General features: G+C 42.4%; 1 protein-coding gene across 1 annotated transcript in view; it reads right to left on the reverse strand.

Annotated features, from left to right (window-relative positions):
• med12 (mediator complex subunit 12) overlaps positions 1-25,246 on the reverse strand; it is a 181,741-nt gene that overhangs the window by 109,750 nt on the left and 46,745 nt on the right. The window contains exons 8-11 of the mRNA XM_080187507.1: positions 10,539-10,685; positions 10,301-10,400; positions 7,644-7,780; positions 5,165-5,296 (exon numbers count right to left, since the gene is read on the reverse strand). Coding sequence (XP_080043633.1) covers positions 5,165-5,296; positions 7,644-7,780; positions 10,301-10,400; positions 10,539-10,685 — 516 coding nt within the window. The remainder of the gene's footprint in view (positions 1-5,164; positions 5,297-7,643; positions 7,781-10,300; positions 10,401-10,538; positions 10,686-25,246) is intronic.

The raw sequence follows: 25,246 nt of genomic DNA on the forward strand, positions 1-25,246 counted from the left end.
ATGCACGAAGCGTTCGGAATAAAGTGGATGAGCTGGTGGCGCAGGTCAGCACAAATGGATCTGATCTGGTGGCCATTACAGAGATGTGGCTGCAAGGTGACAGGGACTGGGAGCTGAATGTCCAGGGGTATCAAGTGCTTAGGAAGGATAGGCAGGAGGAAAAAGGGGGGGGCGTAGCTCTGCTGATTAAGGATAGCATCAGGGTGGTAGCAAGGGATGATATAGGAACCAAACAACAGAACGTGGAATCGTTGTGGGTAGAGATTAGGAACAGCAAAGGGAGGAAGACGCTGGTGGGTGTCGTCTATAGGCCCCCGAATAATGATCTGGAGGTGGGTCGGGCTGTTAACGCGCAAATAAATGCAGCGTGCAGGAATGGGATGGCCGTAATTATGGAGGATTTCAATCTGCATATTGATTGGTCGACCCATGTTGGACGCGGTGGGCTCGAGGAGTTGTTCTTGGAATGCTGCCGGGATAGTTTCCTTGAACAGTGTGTGTTGGAGCCGACGAGGGAGCGAGCTATCTTGGATCTGGTGTTATGTAATGAGGCGGGTAGAATTAGGGACCTTGCGGTGAAGGATCCTCTTGGGGAGAGTGATCATTGTATGGCGGAGTTTCTGGTGCAGATGGAGGAGGGGAAAGTGGGCTCCCGGACATGTGTCCTTTGTTTGAACAGAGGGGAGTACGGTAGGATGACAGAAGAATTGGCGAATGTGGACTGGGGGAGCGCGCTGGAAGGTAGGTCTGCTGAGGAGCAGTGGAGGATCTTTAAGGAGATCTTTCTTGGTGCTCAGCAGAAATTTATTCCGATGGTCAAAAAGGACAGTAGGAGGAGAGGTAATAAGCCATGGATAACGAAGGAGGTGAAGGAAAGTGTTAAATTAAAAGCGGAGGCGTTTAGAGTAGCTAAGAGTAGTGGGCAAGAAGAGGATTGGGAGAGGTTTAAATGTCAACAAAGATTGACAAAGAAGTTGATAAAGAAGGGTAGGAGAAACTATGAAGCTGGGCTAGCGCTTAATATAGCAAGAGTTTTTATAAATATATAAAAAGGAAGAGGCTGGCTAGGGTGAATGTTGGACCCTTAGAGGATGAGAAGGGGGACTTAGTAGTAGGGGATGGGGATATGGCTGAGGTCTTGAATAACTTTTTTGTTTCGGTCTTCACGGAGGAGGACGTGAATAATTTGCTGGGTGTTAGCGATGGAAAGGTGGTAGGACTGGAGGGTCTCAATGACATTACTGTTACTAGAGAGGAGGTGCTCGACAGACTGGAGGGGCTGATTGTGGACAAGTCCCCAGGACCGGATGGAATGCATCTGAGGGTTCTGAAAGAAATGGCGGAGGTGATAGTGGATGCCTTGGTGGTTATTTTCCAGACGTCGCTGGATTCCGGGGAAGTGCCGGAAGATTGGAAAACGGCTAATGTTACGCCGTTGTTTAAGAAGGGTGCCAGGCAAAAGGCAGGGAATTATAGGCCGGTTAGTTTAACGTCTGTTGTAGGTAAAATGTTAGAATCCGTCATCAAGGAGGAAATAGCGAGGCATCTTGAGGGGAATTGTTTGATAGAGCAGACGCAGCACGGTTCCGTTAAAGGGAAGTCGTGTCTGACAAATTTACTGGAGTTCTATGAGGGTGTGTCTAGGGCGGTGGATAGAGGAGAGCCGGTGGATGTGGTCTTTCTTGATTTTCAGAAGGCGTTTGACAAGGTACCTCACAAGAGGTTATTGCAGAAGGTCAGGGGACATGGAGTTGGGGGTAGGGCGTTGGTGTGGATAGAGGATTGGTTGTCAAATAGGAGGCAGAGAGTGGGGGTTAATGGGTGCTATTCGGATTGGCGGATGGTGACTAGTGGAGTGCCCCAGGGGTCGGTGCTAGGGCCTCAGCTATTTACCATTTATATAGATGATCTGGAGGAGGGAACCGAGTGTATGGTGTTGAAATTTGCTGATGACACCATGTTGGTGGAACGGCAAATTGTGCGGAGGGTGTGGAGAGTCTACAGAAGGATCTAGATAGGCTGGGCGAATGGGCCAGGAAATGGCAAATGGAATTTAATGTTGGCAAGTGCGAGGTGGTCCACTTTGGTAGGAATAATGGTAGGAAGGATTATTATTTACGTGGCGAAAAACTGCAGCAGGTGACGGTGCAGAGGGACCTTGTGCACGAGTCGCAAAAACCCAGCTTGCAGGTGCAGCAGGTGGTCAGGAAGGCGAATGGGATGCTAGCCTTCATAGCGAGGGGGATTGAATATAAAAGTAGGGAGGTCTTGCTGCGGCTGTATAGGGCATTGGTGAGGCCGCAGCTGAAGTACTGTGTGCAGTTTTGGGCGCCGTACTTACGCAAGGATATTTTGGCCTTGGAGGGAGTGCAGAGGAGGTTTACTAGGCTGATACCGGAGTTGAGGGGCTTGAGCTATGAGGAGAGGCTGAATAAACTAGGCTTGTACTTGTTAGAGTTTAGAAGAATGAGGGGAGATCTCTGAGACGTATAAGATGATGAATGGGATGGATAGGATAGAGGTGGAGAGACTCTTCCCACTCAGAAAGGACAGTAGGACTAGGGGGCACAGCCTCAAGATAAAGGGGAGGCGGTTTAGAACGGAGTTGAGGAAGAATTTCTTCACTCAAAGGGTGGTGAATCTCTGGAATTCTCTGCCCATTGAAGTGGTGGAGGCTACCACGCTAAATATTTTTAAGTGGGTTGATGGGTTTTTGATAAGAGAGGGGATTAAGGGTTATGGGGAGAGGGCGGGAATGTGGAACTGAGCCACGACAGATCAGCCATGATCTTATTGAATGGCGGGGCAGGCTTGAAGGGCTAGATGGCCTACTCCTGCTCCTATTTCTTATGTTCTTAACTGCCAGTCTCTTATCATACGTTATTTGCTTTCCTTTTGTTTTCTTATATCACCTCTGAGCCTTCTATATTCAGCCTGGTTCTCGGTTGTATTATCCATCTCTATCATAAGCAATCTTTCTTCTTCATTTTAATTTCTTTTTGTTGGTCCAGGGAACTCTCGGTTTAATTGCCCCAATCTTTCACCTTTGTGGGAATATACCTTGACCGTGCCTGAACACGCTCCTCTTTAATGGCAGCCCATTGTTCAATTACAACTTGGCCTACCAACCCTCAATTCAAGTCAATTTGACCCAGATCCATTCTTACTCTACTATAGTTCACTATCCCATTAATTATTCTTTCTCCAGAAAGTTCTGTGTCCTTTTCCAATCTAAATCTTATGATGCAGTAATCAATGTCCTCTAAGTGTGATCGCTCAGACAACTGATCAACTTAGCCCACCTAATTCCCAAAAGTCAGACCTAGCAGTGCCTTCCTTCTCACTGAATTTGAAATGTACTGCTGTGGAAAATTTTCCTGAACACATTCTAGGAATTCTAGGCTCTCTTCTCTATCCTGGTCCATATTGAGGTAATTAAATCCCCTATTATAATTAAATGATTATTTAAGTGCAGACACTTTAGTCATTTATGGGACCTGGGCTTTACTACTGATCATCCCTAATTGGCCTTGAGAAGGTGGTGAGCTGCCCTCTTGAACCACTGCACTCTACATGGTGTAGGTAACTCAACAGCAAATGCATGGAAACACCACCTGCAAACTCCTTTCCAAGCCACACATTATCCTGGCTTGGAACTATATCACCATTCCTTCATTTTGCTGGGTCAAAATTCAGAAACCCACACGGAGCACCAGTAAGCAAGTTATTACTGCAGGTTACATCTCTGTTGATGATCCCTTCTAACAGTTTGCTGATGATTGCAAGTAGAATGGTGGGGCAGTGATTGTCCAGATTGGATTTGCTTTACCTTTTGTGGACTGGACAATTTTCTACATTGCCAGGTAGATGCCCATGTTGTAGCTGTACTGAAACTGCTTTGCTAGGGGTACACAAAAACTACTGTTGTAGTGTTGTCATGACCCACAGTCTTTGCAGCTTCCTGTATTTTTAGCCATTTCTTGACAAACAAGGAGTGCATCAATTGGCATCTGTGATGCTGGGAACATCAAGGAGGACGTTAAGATTGATTATCCACTTGACATTTCAAGCAAGAGATGATCTAAGTGCTTCAGCCTTTTCTTTTGCAATGATATGCTGGTGTCTCATATCACTGAGGACGGGGATATTGTGCAGCCTCCTCCTCCAGTTAGTTCTTAATTGTTTACTACCATTTACGACTGGATTTGGTAGGATTTCAGATTTTTCATCAAGGTTGTGGATCGTTTAGCTCTGTCCATTGTTTTCCTTTGTCATCAAAGCCCAAACTGTGTAACTGTATTTGGCACTACCATAACATTTTCCTCATCCTTTGCAACCTTATCCAACCCCTTAGTACTCCAATCTTCTTGTTCTGAGAACATTTACCATTCTAATTTCTCTCCCATCAACTCATTAAGCCAAACTCTTTCATAAACCAACCTTCCCTTGGCTCGTGATCCTTTTTTCAAGTCCACCACGAAAAGCCATTCTATTCAAAAATCTACTCAATCTATACCTCCCTTTCCTCTCTAAGACTCTCAAAGGTTTTGTTACTTTCCAATCCTATATTCATAGCTTTCAAATTTTCCTTTTTAAATCTTTTCAGTCTGCTTCCACCCTCCTTACAACACTGAGCTTATCCTGACAAAGTCAAGAACTGCTTCAGACATCCTGTTTTCTCAATAATATTTTATGTGGCTGACCATGCCATCCACTTGTGTTAGAAGGTGCATCATTCCATTCATGTTCAGTTCAATGTTTCATGGATTCTGCTCTTATTTGTCCAAAGATAAACCCTCCGATCTACTTGACTTCGAGCCTTCCAAAGATTTATTTTTGTTAGTTTTTATTAACTTATTTAATAAGATTTCTAGTGATTGCAAGTGCCACCTGATATTTAGATTCACTTGGCACAGTGATCAAACTCCTAAACACTTCTCCTGGAACTCATAGGGGAAGGTTTGTATTTCTAGACAAAACTAGAGAAGTAGCTCTACCCATCTACAGCGACAATAAGGATATTCTCTACGAACAAAGTAACACATTCCACTGATTTACACTTTGATGGGGGAAATTCTATTTTTGACTTTTTACTCAACTGAACAGCAATACATAAGCGTTTCAGGTAAAAATTGAAAAGAGAGGCAGCTAGTAAGATTCTTACCTCAGCTTCAATCTCAGCTTGCCTCTTCTCCAGCAGTTTTGCCACCACCATGGCCCGGTGTCTGCCTGAGCGCTTGCAACTCACTGCCCACTCACAAAGCAATGTCATCACTGCGTCATCATCTGGCAACATCTGGACAAGGGAAAAGAATAAATGCTATGGAAATTGTATTACAAAAACACAAAAAACCTCAAAGTATGAACACATTTCTCTCAAACTCAGAGAGCATACAGAAAGTGGAAGAGCAACAAGAACTCAATAAGACCCCTGCATGTGTGCTACGCTGTATTCTCTGATGTATGAGAGGCTTTAAATTTTAAAATGCATTGGAAGAACTTTTTTTTTTACTGGTTAAGTAAATAAATGCATAATGTAATGCTGTGCCATAGTGCCTAGTCAACTACAAAGTTCAGTTCATGATTGATGCCAAGTTACCAGATGCCTTCTAGGCAGTAATGGGGTTTGGGTTAGGGCTAGGAAATGGGGTGGTTCACAAGTTGCACTGGTTCAAAGTGCACATGTAGTTACAATAGGTAAGACATAGCTGAAGTGTCCTCCTGTGACAAATATGCAGATCACGTTGCTGTACAGAGAATTCAACCTCAGCAAGAAATTGTATATACCAAAGGAAAAATCAACATACAAATTCAATCTTGTGAACAGAATTTCCCTCAGCTACATTAAAATTATTCCTACCACCTTGAAGGGAAAGGGCAACAGATGCTTGGGGACACCACCACCTTCAAGTTTCCTTCCAAACCCCACACAGCATCTTGATTTGGAACTACATCACCAATCCTTCACTGTTGCTAGTCAAAATCCTGGAACTCCCTCAACTCTGAACATGGTTGAACAGATCCAACATTAAATGGCTAGAGCAATTGTACATCACGTGTGTACTAACTAAAGAGAACAAAGATCAGCATGGGTTTGAAATAAATTTACAAAATAATTGATATGAAACTCAATTTGAAGTAACATGGCTACAGGTAATTCAATCCATGTATCCAGCAAGCTTTACAATACATACAACCACAAATTACGATTGATGAATTTCACAGTAACTTCATTGCAGTGTTAATGTAAGCCTTACTTGTGACTAATAAGTAAACTAATAAATGAGTGCATTGATTTGAGAAAGGCAAGCCATAAGCGACAACTCTCAAACCCAGCAGTGAACATTGTCAACGGGTTTTTTGAGATTGTTTAAAATATCACAAAATGTCTGGAAATCGAAAACTATCTAATGAAGTGAGACATCTCAGCAGAAAATTGTTTAACTGCAAAGAAAATTGCATTTGGCAAGCAGTATTAAGCAGGACTTGAGGACTTTTCATCATATAAATACGTGAATGTTTTCATTAGCTGTGAATTTTTGTACTTATCAAAATGAATGACTACATAATTTCTATTTTGTGCAAATCAGTATCAACATTAAACCTTTCACAGTTTAAGAATGACTTAGTTGGGTGCCAAGTAAGGTTCACTCTTCCTTGCCTCAACAATTTGTCTCAGCCCCAACTTCAAAATACTCTTCTACAGCACCAAGTGACATTTCTAGCTCTCAGTCTTTGCCATAGCTATATGGAGTGAAATGGCCAACTTAATTCTAATTGTTGCTGAAACAAAGTCAATAAATAAAAAGAAGTCATAAATATGGGAAATCTGAAAGAGAAATGGATATTCCTGTCAGAATTTGAGAAAAAAGGAATATTGTAGGTGTGGACTCTTCATCAGAAGGGAACTGTTTGTCCTGTTGGTCCATTTCCACTGTGAATTGCATTTGAACTACCTGAACTCATTTACTGAAATTGTTAAATAGCAAGCAGGTGGGAATTTCATTCAAATAAACTCAGGGCTAAATTTCAACCCAGATTCCCAAGATGAAGGTAAATGTCTAATCTGACATTAATAGAAAACAGGCTTCAACAGTTCCTTTATCTTTAAATAATTGTGAATAAGTCACAGAAACATACAAATATTATAAAACAGGAAAAGACCATTTGGTCAATAATATTCATGCCAGCTCTCTACAAGAGCTACTCAGCTAGATACCCCTCTCCAATGGTGTTTTAAACAAATCTGTACATCAATAGCACTGCAGTGAAAAAATGCTTCTATTACTGATGCATCTGATCAGCCTACGCATTAACATTTCAATTGTTTAAAACAATTCCAGTTTACAATTGCCTTGGGTGAAGTTAAAGAACAGATGAATCAGCCAACTTTCCAATTACTCACTGACCCCTGCTAGAAAATATGCATGCAAAGCATTCAGCTTTGTTCCTCTTGGGGTCCAACAATTAACATCCAGTTTTCATGAATTTAAAGTGATCACTGGGCAAGGATGACAGTTGCAACTGTGAAATTATACGTGAGAAAAGAAATCACTAATTCAAAAGTAAATCAAATAAAATTGTATTGTGATGTTTAATAATGCAATAATGCATCACACACTTTTCGAAATCATTAAACTCACCTCATGCCCATCTTTATTCTGTCCTGATCCAAATATTCTGTTGTACAGCGAATCTAATGAGTTATTAAAATCGGATTTTTCAAAGCTGTGGCTGTCAAGTACCTCCAGTGTATGTAATACACGACCAATTGTAAAACCTATGCAAATGAGACCAACACGATAAGAAACGCAAACTCATTTCCCACAAAAATGGCACAATGTTTTATTGGCTTAATTTAGAAGTGAGGGCATGGTTGAAACAGACGGTTCTGTCACAGCATACAGGTCAAGTATGCAATGAAACTGAGTTTAAAAAAATCATTTTTAGTCAGCAAACTGATTATACTCAAATGTCACTACATTTGCATTTAGAGTTCACATTTACACAAATTGCAGTTTATACTCCCCCTACCTACTCACCCCCTTACAGACACAATCCGATTCTGGGGATCTCCAATAGGGCTGAGGGAGGGAAGTGAATGGACGATGAGTGAATGGGTAAGCGCCAGCACGCCAGGCCGGTGGGCAGCAGCCAGGTCTGCGTACCTGGCCAGTGGGCAGCATGCAAACGCCAGCTCAGGTGGGCTGTTAGCAGACAAGTGCCAAGCTGGTGGACAGCAGCCGGGCCCGAGTGCCAGGCTGGTAGGCAGTGAACAGGTGAGTGCTGTGGCCAGTAAGAGAGTGCCGGGTGATGGGCAGCGAGTGGATGAGTGCCAGGCCCACGAACAAGGTGGCTAGCGAGTGAATACCATGAGGGACAAAGTGCATGCCCAGCTGGGGGAGGGAATGAGCACACACAGCAAAGAGATCATGGGAAAGAACAAGTGAGAGACAGAAGCATGGCAGCAATTGTGTATGTGAGAAAGGAGCGGGGCGGGGGGAGGGAATTGGAAAAAGGAGATTATGACTAAGGCAACTATTTGCATCAATTCTGTTGTGAATTGAAAAACAATTATCTCTGTACTCAGCATGGGCGAGGGCGAGATATCGATGTCTGGTTGGGTTGTGAAAGCAGTCTGGCATTTTTATTCCCCGATGAAGACAACCCTGAAGGAAAAAAAATTTAACTATGGGCAGGGCCACAATATATTGGTCAATGTGGCTTTTTGTGTTTGTTTGTTTGTTACTTAAAAAAAAGGATAAAGAGCAAAAGAACATTACAGCACAGGAACAGATCCTTCGGCCCTCCATGCCTGCACTGACTTTGCTGCCCAACTTAACTAAAACCCCCTAACCATTCCAGGGACCATATCCCTCTATTCCCCTCCTATTCACATATTTGTCAAAACTTCCCTTAAAAATCTCTACCGTATCCGCTTCCACGACCTCCCCCAGCCATGAGTTCCAGGGACCCACTATTCTCTGTGTAAAACACCTGTCTCGTACATATCCTTTAAACCTTGCCCCTCACACCTTAAACCTATGCCTGCTAGTAATTGACTCTACCACCCTGGGAAAAAACTTCTGACTATCCTCTCTGTCCACATCTCTCATAATTTTGTAGACTTCTATCAGGTGTCCCCTCAACCTTCATGGCTCCAGTGAAAACAAACCAAGTTTCTCCAATCTCTCCTCATAGCTATGGCCCTCCGCACCAGACAACATTCTGGTAAATCTTTTCTGTACACTCTCCAAAGCCGCCTCATCCCTCTGGTAATGTGGCGACCAGAATTGAACACTATATTTCAAGTGCGGTTTAACTAAGGTTCTAAAAAGATGCAATATGACTTGCCAATTTTTAAACTCAATACCCTGGCTGATGAAGGCAAGCATGCCATATGCCTTCCTGACCACCTTCTCCACCTGCATTGCCACTTCCGGCGACCTGTGTACCCGTACACCCAGATCCCTTTTGCCTACCAATACTCTTAAGAGTTCTGCCATTTACTACATATTTCCTATCTGTATTAGATCTTCCAAAATGCATTACCTCACATTTGTCCAGATTAAACTCCATCTGCCATTTCTCCACCCAAGTCTCCAACTGATCTATATCCTGCTGTATCCTCTGATGGTCCTCATCGCTATCCACAAATCCACCAACCTTGGTGTCATCTGCAAACTTATTAATCAATCCAGTTATATTTTCCTCCAAATCATTTATATATATTACAAACAGCAAAGGTCCCAGCACTGATTCCTGAGGAACACCACTTGTCACATCCAGAAACGCACCCTTCCACTGCTACCCTCTGTCTTCTTAACTGAGCCACTGTTGTATCCACCTTGCCAGCTCACCTTTGATGCCATGCGATATACGGCTAAATAATTAGGGCAGTGTTTTGGCACTTTACAATGAAAAATCTAAAATCCCTATTGGAAGAAGTTCAAATACCAAGTCACACTATATTTAAAATTAGAAGGCTGGAAATAAGAAATAAATCCAGTGGAATGTTTCTATTCAACCATAATGCCAGATAAATTCCCAGTGGAAACTCTGAATTGGGTATAAATGGGTTTACCATAAAATGAGATGCATATGTAGTGAGAAGGCAGATAGGTAGGGTTGAGATCAATCAAAAAACACGCCATGACAAAATTTCCCCATCCCTACAAATTTTTGTATTATAATCGAGTGTAATCCACAATCAACAAGCAAAGTTTAAAGTCTTGTCTATGACAGTTCACTTAAACTTTGCACTGAAGGAAACATCCTTAACATCAAGATTTGCTATTACCTGCATTAGTTTCCTGACACTTATCAAATGACCACCTGACCTCCACAGCTTGACCTCGTTCTTTAATCTGCTCCTCAATTTCCCGCACTTTAGCTCGGACCTGGTGAAGGATTTTGTAGAAGAATAAAGTTACGTGCAAGTTGTGACTAATGTTATACTGCACTTTTAATGCAGAAAAGCATCCAAAGTTGCTTCACAGAATCTTAATCATTATTTTATAACGGAGGATCTCACATACCTGTTGGGTAAATGTAGAGTTCCCTCCTGGCATGGGGAGACTGGATGGTGCTATGGGTAAAAGATCGAGGGGAGATCCAGTCTTATTTCTGCAATCAGTCAACGAGTAATGCCACACCAATGCACTTGGACAACACAAAACTATACTCTGTAAAACAAGCAGCCCACTGTAAGTAACACCAGTAAATTTGCATATTTTTCTCTGAACAACTTAAGTTTACCCTTGGAATGTCTGAGGGAAAAAATTCTCTATTTTCATCCCTGCTCTTCAGACTTTTGCTGTATGTTGATTTTATGGGCACGCACCAATACCTCACCCACACAGCCATTCTTCACGTGTCCGACAAGAATCTGTTCAATGTGCAGAGCTCATAGCTGATTCACACCTGATGTGGGTAGGTGCATACATTTTAATCAAGGGTCAATAAGGAATGGTCAGCACAACTGCCCAAACTAGCTCTTTCTTCTGAGGTAGGTTAGATGTCACTGAGAATTGACATACTAACGAATGTGTGTGTCATTGATGTCTCCTCTGATTGGTGAAATAAGGGGGTACAAGACGATATTAGGAAAGACTTTGCCCTTTCTCACCAAAACAAGAATTTCCTGTGACAGGAAAAAAAAGAGTACACGTAAAGTGAAACTGGTTTAATGTAACTGGTAACAGTGCTGTGAAAAGTGACCTGTGTCAAGTCATCTCTATGTTAGCCCAGACTCTTCCTCAGCAGGCGATTTCCCAATGGATGGCATCACAATCAAGTCTTACCCTGTCCTCACCCAGCATTCATATACATACTTCAAGCTAGACACACAACCTGGCTGGTATTTGCTTTCATTGAACCACAACAAAGAGGAGGTTTTTCTAACACGCCTTCATGGGTCTTGGATGCCTAGATCAGCATTGTTGTTGCCTATCCCTACTTGTCAGGGCAAGAGGGGTGGTGAACCACCTGCTTGAACCACTGCAGTCCATGTGGTGCAGGTACACCCACAGTGCTGTTAGGGAGGGAGATCCAAGATATTGATCCAGTGACAGTAAAAGAACAATATTTCCAAGTCAAGCTGAACAGCAGCTTGGAAGGGAGCTTTTAGGTGGTGGTGTTCACATATATTTACTGCCCTTGTCCTTCTAATTGATGTAGTCACAGAAGGAAGGTGCTATCTCAGTGAATTCCTGCAATGCACATTGTACATGGTATATACGACTGGTTCTGTGCATCGATGGTGAGGGAGTGGATGTTGAAGGTGGTGCATGGTGTGCCAATCAAGTGAGCTGCTTTGTCCTGGATGGTGTTCGAGCGTTGCTGGATCTGCACTCATCCAGGCAAATGCAAAGTATTCCATCACACTCCCGACTTGTGTCTTCTAGATGATAGACAGGCTTTAGGAAAGCAGGAGGCGAGTTCCTCATTACAGAATTCCCATCTCTGAAGTGCTCCTGTAGTGTGCGTGCGTGTGAACGCGTGCGTGTGAGCCCTTGATGTCAAGGGCAGTCTCCTTCACCTCACCTCAAGTTCAGCTCTTCTATCAGTATTTGGAATAATGTGATTAAGAGCTACGTAAGAAATAGGAGCAGGAGTAGGCCATCTAGCCCTTCGAGCCTGCCCCGCCATTCAACAAGATCACGGCTGATCTGAAGTGGATCAGTTCCACTTTCCTGCTTTCTCCCATAACCCTTAATTCCCTTGTCTATCAGAAACCTATCTACCCATGACTTAAATACATTCCCCCCTCAGCCTTCTAAACTCCAACGAATACAGACCCAGTCTTTTCAATCTCTCCTCATAGTCTAAACCCCTCATCTCCAGTATCAGCCTAGTGAACCTTCTCTGCACACCCTCCAAGGCCTTTCGCAAATGCAGCAACCAAAACTGCACACAGTACTCCAGTTGCGGCCTCACCAGTGCCCTGTACAGTTGCAGCAAGACCTCCTTGCTTTTATATTCTACCCCCCCTCCCTATAAAGGCCAACATTCCATTCGCCTTCTTGATCACCTGCTGTAGCTGCAGACTGGGATTTTGCAATTCGTGCACAAGGACCCCCCGGTCCCTCTGCACCGTAGTATGCTGCAGCTTTTTGCTGTTTAAATAATAATCCCTCCTATTATTGTTTCTACCAAAGCGTGCCTGGCAAAATCCAAACCGAACATCACTTAGTTTATTGCTGAACACAACAAAAACAAAATGCTAGAAAATCTCAGGTCTAACAGTATCTGTGAATAGAGAATAAACCCAACATTTTAATTCAGGGTGACCCTTTGTCTACTTTTGTTTCATATTCTCGCAACAGCAGTATTTTGCTTTTATCTTCATAGAATCCCGACAGTAGAGAAGGCAGCCATTCAGCCCATTGAGCGCACACCTAAAACACTCCCACCCAGGTCCTATCCCTGTAACCCCATGAATTTACCCTGTTAGTCCCCCTGACGCTAAGGGGAAATTTAGCATGGCCAATCAACCTCACTTGCACATCTTTGGACCAGAGCACCTGGAGGACACTCACAGACACAAGGAGAACATGCAAATTCCGCACAGAGTGACCCAAGGCTGTAGCTGAACCCAGGTCTCTGTGAGGCAGCAGTGCTAACCACTATGCCACTCACACCCTTATTGCTGAATAAATGCCAGTTGAGAGCACTGTCAACGATCCCTTCCATCATTTTGCTGATGATTAACTGCAAACTGAAAGGGTGATAACTGGACAGATTGGATTTGTCCTGGTTTTGTGGACAGGACATAACTAGGCAGTTTTTCACATTGCTGGGTAGATACCAGGTGTTGTAACTGTATTGGAACAGCTTGCCTAAAATCATTTAGTTCTGGGGCACAAATCTTTAGAAGTATTGTGGGAAAGTTTTCAGGGCCCATAACCTTTGCAATAGCCAGCGAGTCCAACTGCTTCAAGATATAACATGGGAGTAGATGGAATCAGCAGAAGACTGGCATTTGTGCTGCTGGGACCCTCAGGAGAAAGCCAAAAGGGATCATCCACTTGGCACTTCTGGCTGAAGATTGTTGCAAATGTCTTTCTTTTGTGCAAAAGTCCATCATTGAGGATGTGATAGCATAACATAACATAAGAAACAGGAGCAGTTGTGGGGTCTGCTCCTCCAGTTAGTTCTTTAATTGGTTCACAACAATTCATGACTAGATGGGGTTGTGGATTTACTTAGCACTGTCTATCGCATGCTGCTTTTATTTCTGAGGCGTGCAAGCAGTCCTATGTTGTAGCTTCACCACATTGACACCTTATCTTTAGGTGGGTCTGGTGCTGCACTTGGCATGCCCTCCTCTATTCTTCATTGAAACTGATTTTATGGTAGTAGAGCAGGAGCTATCAAGTTACAGACTGTGGTTGTATACAATTCAGCTGTTGGTGATGGTCCACAGTGTCTCATGGATGTCCTGTTGAGTTGCAAAATCTGTTCCAAAACTATTACATTTAGCACAGCAATACTGTCACACAACACAATTGAGATATTCTGAATATAAAGGCTGGATTTTGTCTCCAAAAGGACACTGCATCTGCAACCATAGATTGGTGAGGACAAAGTCAAGTAGGTTTTTGATGGTTCCCTTTCCACAGAACCAATCTAGTAGTTATGTCCTTTAGGGCTCCAGTAGGCCTGGTCAGCCATGGTGCTACCGAGCCCTTTTGATGATCAACATTGAACTCCCTGACCCAGAGAGCAGAGAACATTCAGCGCCCGAACCATAGTCAATGCTTCCAGCAAGTCTCATGGCATCAGGTCAAACATGTGCAAGGAAATCTGCTGATTACCTCTTTCTGCACACCCTGAACTGATGAATTAGTATGCCCCCATGTTGAACACCAACTGGAAGCAGCACTACTGATGACAACAAAACGAGGGCTCAGCAAACTTGAGGATCAGGAGATCTTTAAAATACAGCAGGAGGACCAAGAAGCTTACAAAGTAGAGAATGGAATGTGATGTAATCTAGCAAAAAAAACTTAAAAATGAACAATAAAAGTTCTGCAGGTATTTAAAAAGGAAAACTTTAGCCAAGACAAATATGGGTCCATGATAGGCAGTCAAAATACTTAATAATGGGGACTACAGATAGCAGAGTAGCAAAATGAATACTTTGTATCTTTCTTCACTGAGAATACAAGAAATCTCTGCGACTTGAGAGATCGAAGGGACTATAGATTTGAAAGAAATAAATATTAAGAAGGTTGGATTAGAAAAAATTAATGCAACTGAAGATTGATAATTTCCCAGGAGATGATATTCTACACGTCAGAGTGCTGTGATAACAATGCATGGTGGTCATTTTCCAAAATTCTGTAGATTCTGGCATGGCTCCTGCAGATTAAAAGTAGCAAATATCAACCCACTATTTAAGACAGGAGGGAAAGAAATAAAAGGACCCGTTAGCCTTACAAAATTGAAAGAGAAAATGCTGGAATCTGATAAAAAGGATGTGATAGACAGACACTTAGATAATAATTATTTGAATGGGCATAGTCAGCATGGATTTAAAGTCATGGTGCCACAGAGACATCCAGTACGGAAACAGGCCTTTAGGCCCAACTTATCCATACTGACCAGGATTTATAAATCTAACTAGTCCCATTTCCCTGCATTTGGCCCATATCACTCGAAACCTTTCCCATCGGTATACTTGTCCAAATGTCTTTTAGTTGTTGTAATTGTATCCTACTTTATCACCTCCTCTGGCAGCTCATTCCATATGCACACCACCCTCCTGTGTGAAAAAGTTGCCCCTCAGGTCCTTTTTAAGTCTTTTCCCTTTCACCTCAAACCAATGCCCTCTACTTCTGGACTCCTCCATCCTGAGGAAAAGACCTTGGCTATTCACCTTATCTATGCCCCTTATGATTTTATAAGCCTCAATAAGGTCACCCCTCATTCTCCTACATTCCAGGGAAAAAAGTCCTAGTCTTTTCTTATAATTCAAACCTTCCAATCCTGGTAACATTCTTGTAAATCTATTTTGCATCCTTTCCAGTTTAACAATATCTTTCCTACAGTAGGGTGTCCAAAATTATTTGTGATCTATGAATGGAAAATCACATTTGACAAACCTGTTGGGAGTTTTTTGAGGGTGCCAATAGCAAAATTAATAAAGGAGATTCCTCATGCATAAAACACTAATAGTTCAGCAGGTCATGGGGAAATCAAATGGAATGCTGGCCTTTATTTCAAAGGGAATAGAGTATAAAAGTATAGAAGGCATTAGTTAGACCACACCTGCAATACTGTGAACAGTTTTGGTTCCTTATCTAGGGGAAGGTATATTGGCAGTGGATTTTCTTATGAGAAGAGGTTGAATAAATTGGGTCTGTACTCATTGGAGCCAAGAAGACTGACAGGCAACTTTACTGAGACATAAGATTCTCAGGGGCTTGACAGGATAGATGCTGAAAAGTTGTTTCCCATTCTGGAAGAGTTTAGGACCAGAGGGCATAACCTGTGTAAAGGATCACCCATTTAAGAGAGAAATGAAGAGAGATTTCATCTCTCAAAAGGTAGTGAACCTGTGGAATATTTTATTGCAGAGGGTGGTAGGGAATGGGTTGTTAGGCATGTTCAAGACTGAGATGGACAGATTTATAACCAGTAAATGAATCAGGTGTAATGGAGATAAGGCAGGAAAGTGGAATTGAAGATTATCATTTCAGATCAGTCATGATATCATTGAATGGCAGAACAGACTCGATAGCTGAATGGTCGCTTTTGCTCCTACATCTCATGGTCTTATTGTGACTTAGGCCCCATCTTGGCTTGTCGTGTTTTCAAGCCAATGCGTTATAGGATCACGGTATTCGTGCTTTCCTGTTTGTTTGGCCACTGCAACAACAAATGCCAGTTGCATTGTTAATCACCTCCTGTGTCTACTTGTGAACTGATTAATCTTGAAAGGTAACAGAGACAAAAATGTAAACTGGCATTAAGGATAATTAAACTTTGAGTAATGCCACCGAAAAGTGAAATTAAAAGCAAGGTACCTTTAATTTTCACCTGAACTGCATGTTGAATTTGCACTGCACAGAAGAAAAGGGCTGCCAGTTAAATACAGGGGCCTGTACTATTTGAGACGAGAATAAAATTGTCGAGTTTGGTACAAAGAATTGCAGCTGTATGGAAGATTTTTTTAAAAAATCAGAACTGCTATTCCTCTAAGTTAAAGAAAATCTGGGATGTTAAAAAACTGAAGAAAGCTAGGTAAAATAAATCGCTAGTTAAAAAAAATGCTCCAGATCAAACTCCAAGCCCACTGGAGCTCCCAAAGTGCAGGGACCTAGAGTGAATGTTCCAGCTGGACACAAAGAAAAAGAAACCCTCTCAAATCGCCCAGAACAAAAAAAAAATGTTGCTGTGCTTTAACCAGCAACTAAAACATTGAAACATTTTAAAACACAGAAAAGCCAAATTGCTGGTGAGCTTGCCAGAACTTCTGAAGTGCAGGAAACTCAGCAGAGAAAGCTGATAGTTGTGTGACAGTTTGAAGTAAAAGAGAAGTGGTTACAACGCTTTCAAGTGGCGACACGTTTAAAATGCAACATAACTACGGACAAAAAGGAGAAAGTACAAGGCTGAAAATGGCCACATATACTGGACATATGGGACATTTTGATAAGACTTAAAAAGTGGAACTCCTACAATGAACGTTTTTTTTTGTCCTTGCAAATGGGATTAAAAATGGAAAGGTGGCAGCTTCAAGTGTGATGGGACTGAAAACATTTGGCTTATTAAGAAGCTTGGTGCAACCTGGCAAACCTGGCACAAAATTGTACAAGATCAATGTGAAAGTCCAAAATTTTCCCCCAAGCCACTTGTCATATCAGAAAGATTTAGGTTTCACAATAAGCCAAGAGGAGGGAGGAATTATTGCTCAGTGTTCAAACAGCTCACTGAGCATTGTGAATTGATGGCAGTACTAAACATTATCTTCCATGACATGTTGCTCTCTGGCCTTCGTAGTGAAGCAATCCAGAAACACCTACTCACAGAGGCTAATCTCATTTTGCAGAAAGCCACAGAGATTGCAGTCTCTACAGAGCTGCAAAAGAAGTGCAGCAGTTAAATGCATCAACTCGAGTGCATTAACAGACAACTGATCATACACACAAGATAGCAAGCAACCTACTGCTATTGCAAAGCCACTCAAAGTATTGAAGGTCTCTGAACCGATATCAATCTAACGTCACTACAGAGATCTTCAATGCTGTCAGTGCGTCAAGAAGGGATGTATTGAACATGCCTGTAAAAACAAAAAAATGCACCGAATCACAAAAGCCAACCAGTGAAAAAGTCATCTGGAGACTGGTGTAACAAGAAGAACCATGTCACACAGCAGAAATGAGAGGACGATGAGTTTGAAGAGCTCCTTTACATCTTGTCAGTGGCAAGTAGTTCACAGGGCTACTGGGTATCACCAGTGCTAGAGGACCAACAAAACATATTGAACTGAATACAGGGGCAGCAGTTTCTATGGTTTTGGATGCCGTGTACAAGGAAAAGCTTAAATATCTTCCCTTGACACCTGCAAAAGTCATTCTGAAAACATACATGGGAATCTGTACCTATGATGGGCAGAATGTGGAACTAAGTAGACAGGCCGCTAAGCTATCACAGTTTGTGGTGAAAGGCAACTACCAAGCTTCACTTGGATGGTCATGGCTAGAGAAAATCCAGTTAAACTGGATGGAAGTATATAGCATTACAACAGAAGAAACTGGTCTAACAACTGTTAAACAAAAACATTGTTGCTTTCAAAGGAGATTTTGAGAAGTATGAAGAGAATTACCTTTAAATTGAATATTAAAGTTGACTCAACCAAAATTTCTGAATACCAGAACTGTGCCTAATGCCATACAACCAATAGAAGCTTACCTGAAGCAGCTGGTCACAATAGGGATCTTGGTGTTTATCCCCCATAGCAAGTGGGCAACACCTTTCATTCCAGTGCTCAAGGAGGATGGCTCCATACACATCCGTGGGAATTTCAAGGTTACTATTAACCCTGAGTTGATGCATTCAGCTGCTGCACTTCTTTTGCAGCTCTGTAGAGACTGCAATCTCTGTGGCTTTCTGCAAAATGAGTTTTGTACTGAACAATACCATAGAAACACAGAAAATATAGACTTCCCCAGACTGAGGGCTTTTTTGCTGTCCTGACTGGTGGATAGAAATAAATAGACCTATGCCAAGCCTACTTACAAATGCACGTTGATGAGAAATCAATACCTTACCATCACAACACAAGAGACTGTCATTTACCTTTGAAACATGGCTGGAGCTGATGTTATTCCAGAGGGCCATGGACCAGATCCTGAATGGCTTGCACGTTCAGTGCAACTTTGATGACATTTTGACAACTGGCAAGAGTGATACAGAACATAGAACACTACAGCACAAACAGGCCCTTCGGCCCACTAGTTGCGCCGATCACTTCTATACCTACTAAGCCATCGACCTATCTATAACCCCCAATCCCATTAGATCCCATATACTCATCCAGAAGTCTTTTAAAAGACCCCAGCGAGTTCGCCTCCACCACCACCAACGGCAGCCGATTCCATTCACTCACCACCCTGAGTGAAAAACTTACCCCTAACATCTCCTCTGTACTTGCTTCCCTGCACCTTAAATCTGTGTCCTCTCGTAGCGACCATTTCAGCCCTGGGAAATAGCCTCTGAGAATCCACCCTATCTATTCTTCTCAACATCTTATAAACCTCTGTCAGGTCGCCTCTCAACCTTCGTCTCTCCAGGGAGGAGAGTCCCAGCTCCCTCAACCTATCTCCATTAGGCATGCCCCCCAATCCAGGCAACATCCTTGTAAATCTTCTCTGCACCCTCTCAATAGCTTCCACATCCTTCCTATAGTGAGGCGACCAGAACTGCGCACAGCACTCCAAGTGAGGTCTGACAAGGGTCTTATAAAGTTGCAGCATTACCTCCCGACTCCTAAACGCAATCCCTCAATTAATGAAGGCCAGTACACCATACGCCTTCTTGACCACATCCTCCACCTGCCAGGCCGATTTAAGAGTCCTATGGACCCGGACCCCAAGATCCCTCTGCTCTTCAGCACAGCTAAGACTCCTACCCTTGACATTGTATTCCTTCATCCCATTGGTCCTGCCAAAATAGACCACTACACATTTATCTGCATTGAAGTCCATCCGCCACTTCTCCGCCCAGTCTTGCATCCTATCTATGTCCCGCTGCAACTTCTGACATCCCTCCAGACCATCCACAACACCACCAGCCTTCGTATTGTCTGCAAACTTACGAACCCATCCCTCCACTTCCTCATCCAGGTCATTTATGAAAATGACAAACAGCAAGGGTCCCAGAACAGATCCTTGGGGCACTCCACTGGTGACCGACCTCCATGCAGAAAAAGACCCATCCACAACCACTCTCTGCCTTCTGCAGGCAAGCCAGTTCTAGATCCACAAGGCCAAAGCCCCCTGGATCCCATGCCCTCTCACCTTCTCAAGAAGTCTTGCATGGGGGACCTTATCAAACACCTTGCTGAAGTCCATGTAAACCATGTCTACCACTCTTCCTTCATCAATGTGCTCAGTCACATATGGATTATCTCAAGAACTTGGACGTCACCCTACAAAAGCTACAGGAGTATGGCCTAATGATCCACAAAAACAAGTGCAATTTTTTTCAGTTCCCTGTGGAATATCTGAGGCATGACACAGATGCTGCTGGGTTTCACAAAGCACTCTCCAACACCAAACTATTGTGGATGCTCCAGCTCCTCAGAATATCAGTTTCACTCATCCTTAGGGCTGCTGAATTATTATGGGAGGTTCAATCCTGCTGAAGCTCCTCATGAGCTTGTGTCAGAACAAAACCTATTCTGACACAGACGTAAGCCTGTGACACTCTGGCATAATTTCACCCCTTCTTACCTCGACAACTTGCATGGGATGCACCACCTTATGGAGTTGGGGCCAATGTTTAACACATAATGCCCCACGGGATTTTGAGAATTCTTTGAGCTGTCTTGGAATTTGTCACCTCAGCACCATACCACCCATCCACCAATGGATTAGCAGAGAGATTTATTCAAACTATAAAAACATGCGCAAGGACATTTCTTTATTTGAAAGCGCCTGAACACATTTCTGTTAACATACCAAAACATGCCACAAGCTACGACTAAAGCAGCTCCAGCGTTCCTATTAATGGGACAGCAACTGCACACTTACTTTGATCTGCTGAAATCAACAAAAACACAAGTTGTGCAAGATTAACTGCACAACCAAGTGGCAAGAAGAGCACAAAGTTCAAAGAATTTTCTGTTAGGACAAGAAGTCCAAGCTTACAATTATGCTGCTGGAGTTAAATAGGTTCCTGCTACTGTGATTGCTCAGACAGGGTCTGCTTTGTGCAGTACAAACAGCAAATGGCTTCACCTGGTGACATGATGACTAACTGTTGCTAAGTCAAGCACCATCTAAGGATGCACCTCAAATGAAAGAGCCTGATTTTACTACTTTGAGTGAGCCACCTCCAAGACAACGAGTGCCAACTCCAGCTCGACTGAAATTAAAGTTGTCTCACTTTTACCAGCATTGGTCCCAATTTCCGATGCAGCTACAAGTCCTAAATTGTTGCCAGCATGCAATGCACATTACTCTGTAAGATCACCACCGGGAAAGATAATGTTCTGAGTGTTTGACTTATAGCTAAGGTAAATCAGTCCTCTTTTTTGAGGCTGTTATGCTCTTTCCTTAATTCAGAAATTGTTTTGTTAAACAACATTTCCAGTAAAGGAGGAGAAATATGTTATGTACTGAATGTCCTGTCTGGCTTGTCATACTTTGCAAGCCAGTGAATTATGGGATCTCAGGAATTACTTTTCTTATTAGCCTGACTGCTGCAGCAATAAAGGACAGTTGCAATGTTAATCACTGTCTGTGTCTACTTGTGTACTGATTGATTCTGAAAGGTAGCAGGACCAAAAACATAAGGGGATTCAGTGAATGTAGTTGCAATTGGATGCAAATGCAATTGGATTTTCAGAAGATCCCCGCAGGAGGTTGGTTAGCGAAATCAAAGTATATGGATTAGAAGGTAATACACTAGTATGGTTAAGGATTGGTTAATAGGCACAGAAGAGAGAGAATAGGAATAAACAGATCATTCTCACATTAGCAGGCTGAGACTAGTGAGATACCTCAAGGATCAGTGCTTGGATCCCAAGTGCCCAAATATATATCAATGATTTGAATGCAGGGACCAAATATATTATTTCCAAGTTTGAGGGGGACACAAAGCTAGTGGGAATGTGTTGAGGAAGATGCAAAGCAGCTTCAGGGGGATTTGGACAGACTTAGTGAGTGGGCAAGAATATGGCAGATGGACTATAGTGCAGAAAAATGAGGAGGTTATCCACTTTGGTGGGAGGAACAACTGTGCAGAGTAGTTCTTAAATGGAGAGAGATTAGAAAGTGTAGATATAGAAAGGGATTTGGTGTCCTTGTTAGTAAGTCAGTGAATGCTAACATACAGGTACAGCAAGCAATTAGGGAGGCTATTGTTATGTCAGCCTTTATTACATGAGAATTTAAGTACAAGAGTAGGTCTTTTTCAACTGTACACATTCTTTGATTAGACTACACCTGGAGTATAGTGTATAGTTGGCTCCCTTTCCTTAAGGCAGACATTACTGCCATAGCAAGAGTGCAAGGGGGGTTTGGCAGACTTGTTCACGGGATAGCAGGGCTAAATTAAAAGATATTCTCTACAGTTTTGAAGAATAAAAGGTGATCTCATCAGAACCTATAAAATACTTAAAGGGATAGACAGAGTAAATGCAAATGTTTCCCAACTAACACAAATTCAAAGTAAGGTGGAAACCACTAAGGGCCAAAATGAGGAAAATCATTTTTACCTAAGGGTAGTCAATTTTGAATGCCGAGACAGCTGTGGATGCTCAGTTATTAAGTAAGTTTATAGCAAAGATTGGCAGACTTCTAAACACCAATAACAAAAAAGGTTATGGAAATGTATGGGAAAAGGACATTGAAGTGCATGATCAGTCATGATTGTATTGAATGGTGGAGGAGGCTTGATGGGCTGAATGGCCTATTCCTGTTCCCACGTTCCTATGAATGTACTCTGGTTGGGGAGCTTCAAAGTTCATTTCCGAGATTCACGCCATAATACCACTTCCGACCAAGTTGGCTGAGTCCAGATAACATAGCTTCCAGCTGCAGCTAGTGAGAGAATCAAGAGGGAAAAAAAAAATCAACTTGTTCTCATCTTCACCAACCTACCTGACATGACAGTACTGATAGAAGTGACCAACACACAGTTGAGTGTATTCAAGAGAAATTTCTCATTCAGTATGTGGATAGTCCGACGAGACAGGAGCAAAACTTGACCTCCCCTTGGGAAATAAGGAAAGGCAGTTACTTACTAACAAAGTGTTAGTGAGGGATCACTTTGGGAAGTCACCATAATTACATTAATTTTAAGATAGCTATGAAGAATGGTAGGTCTGGCCCAAAAGTTAAAATTCTAATTTGGGGCAAGGCCAATTTTGATGATATTAGACAGGAACTTTCAAAAGTTGATTGGGGGGGGGGGTGGGGTCTGTTGACAGGCAAAGGGATGCCTGTTAAGTGGGAGGCTTTCAAAAGCATGTTAAACAGGGTTCAGGATAAGTATATTCCTTTGAGTGAAGGGCAAGGCTATTAGAAGTAGAAAATCCTGGATGACTGGGGATATTGAGGCCCTGGTCAAGAAGGAGGAAGCATATGATATGCATAGACAGCTGAGGTTGATTTGATCCCTTGAGGAATATAGAGGGTGTAGAAGTAGAGTTAACAGAGAAATCAAGAGGGCAAAAAGGGGACACAAGATTGCTTTGACAGATAAGGCAAAGAAGAATCCATAGAGCTTCTACAAATACATAAAAGGCAAAAGAGAAACTAGAGAGAGAATAGGGTCTTTTAAGGATTAACAAAATCATCTACTGTAGACCCAAAAAAGATGCACGAGATCCTAAATGAATATTTCTCTTTGGCATTTACTATTGAGAAAGGCATGGATGTTAGGGAATTTGGGGAAATAAATAGTGATATCTTGAGGAGTGTACATCATTACTGAGGAAATGGTGCCAGAAGTCTCAAAATGCATCAAGGGAGATAAATCCCCAGAACCTGATGAAGTGTATCCCAGGACTTTGTGGGAAGCTAGTGAGGAAATTGCAGGTCCCCGAGCAGACGTATTTGAATCATCGACAGCCACAGGTGAGGCACCTGAAGACTGGAGGGTGGCAAATATTGTTTAAGAAGGGCTGCAGGGAAAAACCTGGGAACTACAGACAGGTGGGCTTAACGTCTGTATGACAAGCTGTTAGAAGATATTATGAGAGACAGGATCTACTGGCATTTAGAGAGGCACATCTGATAGAGAGTCAGCATAGCTTTGCAAGTGGAAAATCATGTCTTAAGAATTTGATTGAATTTTTCGAACGGGTGACCAAGAAGGTAGATGAGGTCAATGCAGTTGAACGCAGTGACCAGCAGTGTGCCATAGGGATCGGTGTTAGGTCCACTGTTATTTGTCATTTATATTAGTGATTTGAATGAGAATTTAGAAGGCATGGTAAGTCTGTGGATGACACCAATACTGGTGATATGGTGGACATGAAGATTGTTATCTAGGATTGCAATGGGATTTCGATCAATTGGGCCAGTGGGCTGGTGAATGGCAGATGGAGTTTAATTTAGGCAAATGTGAGGTGACACATTTTGGTAGATCAAAGCAGGGCAGGGCTTGCTCAATTAATGGTAGGGCATTGGGAAAAGTTATAGAACAAAGATCTAGGGGTACAGGTTCATAGCCCCTTGAAAGTGGAGTCAGGGTGGTGAAGGAGACATTTGACATGCTTGGTTTCATTGCTCAGAACATCGAATACAGAGTTGGGATGTCTTGTTGAAGTTACATTGTTGTAAGGCCACATTTGGAATATTATGTACAGTTCTGCTCTATTATAGAATAGGATATTACTAATTAAAAAATGCAGAAAAGATTAATTAGGATGTTATCAGGATTTGATTGTTTGTGTTATAAGGAGAGGCTGGATAGACTGGAATTTTTCTCCGTGGAGCGGAGGCAGTTTAGGTTGATTTTATAGAGGTCTATAAAATAACGAGGAGCATAGACATGGTAGATAGTCAGTATCTTTTCCCAAAGATAAAGGAGTCTAAAACTAGAGGGCATAGGTTTAAGGTGTGAGGGGAGAGATACAAAAAGCTCCGGGGGGGCGTTTTTTTTTCACAGACGTGAGCATCTGGAACAAGCTGCCAGAGGCAGTAGTAAAAGCGGGTACAATTTTGTCTTCTAAAATGTGTTTAGATAGTTACATGGGTAAGATTGGTAAATGAAGATATGTGCCAAAAGGGGAGAGGCAGCGATTTTTGGGTGTGTGTGGAGGTCGCGATTGAGGTAAATTTTCTTTTTTAAATTTTAACTTTTCATTTCTAGTTAAAATTGCGAGCAACGGTGTTTTTTTTCTCTTTTTTTAAATTAGTTAGAAACCGGAAGTAGTCACTAGGAGGCTTACCGGTATTTGTAGTTTTTTTTTGCGTCTCTCTGACCCTATAAATTGGTACAGAGAGGATACCCGATCCCCTACACAGGTAGAGAATCCCACCCTCCCCCCTCCTCTAACCTAATA

The sequence above is a fragment of the Carcharhinus amblyrhynchos genome, chromosome 4 (assembly GCF_965287045.1).
Source record: "Carcharhinus amblyrhynchos chromosome 4, sCarAmb.v2.hapA, whole genome shotgun sequence".
Classification (NCBI taxonomy): domain Eukaryota; kingdom Metazoa; phylum Chordata; class Chondrichthyes; order Carcharhiniformes; family Carcharhinidae; genus Carcharhinus; species Carcharhinus amblyrhynchos.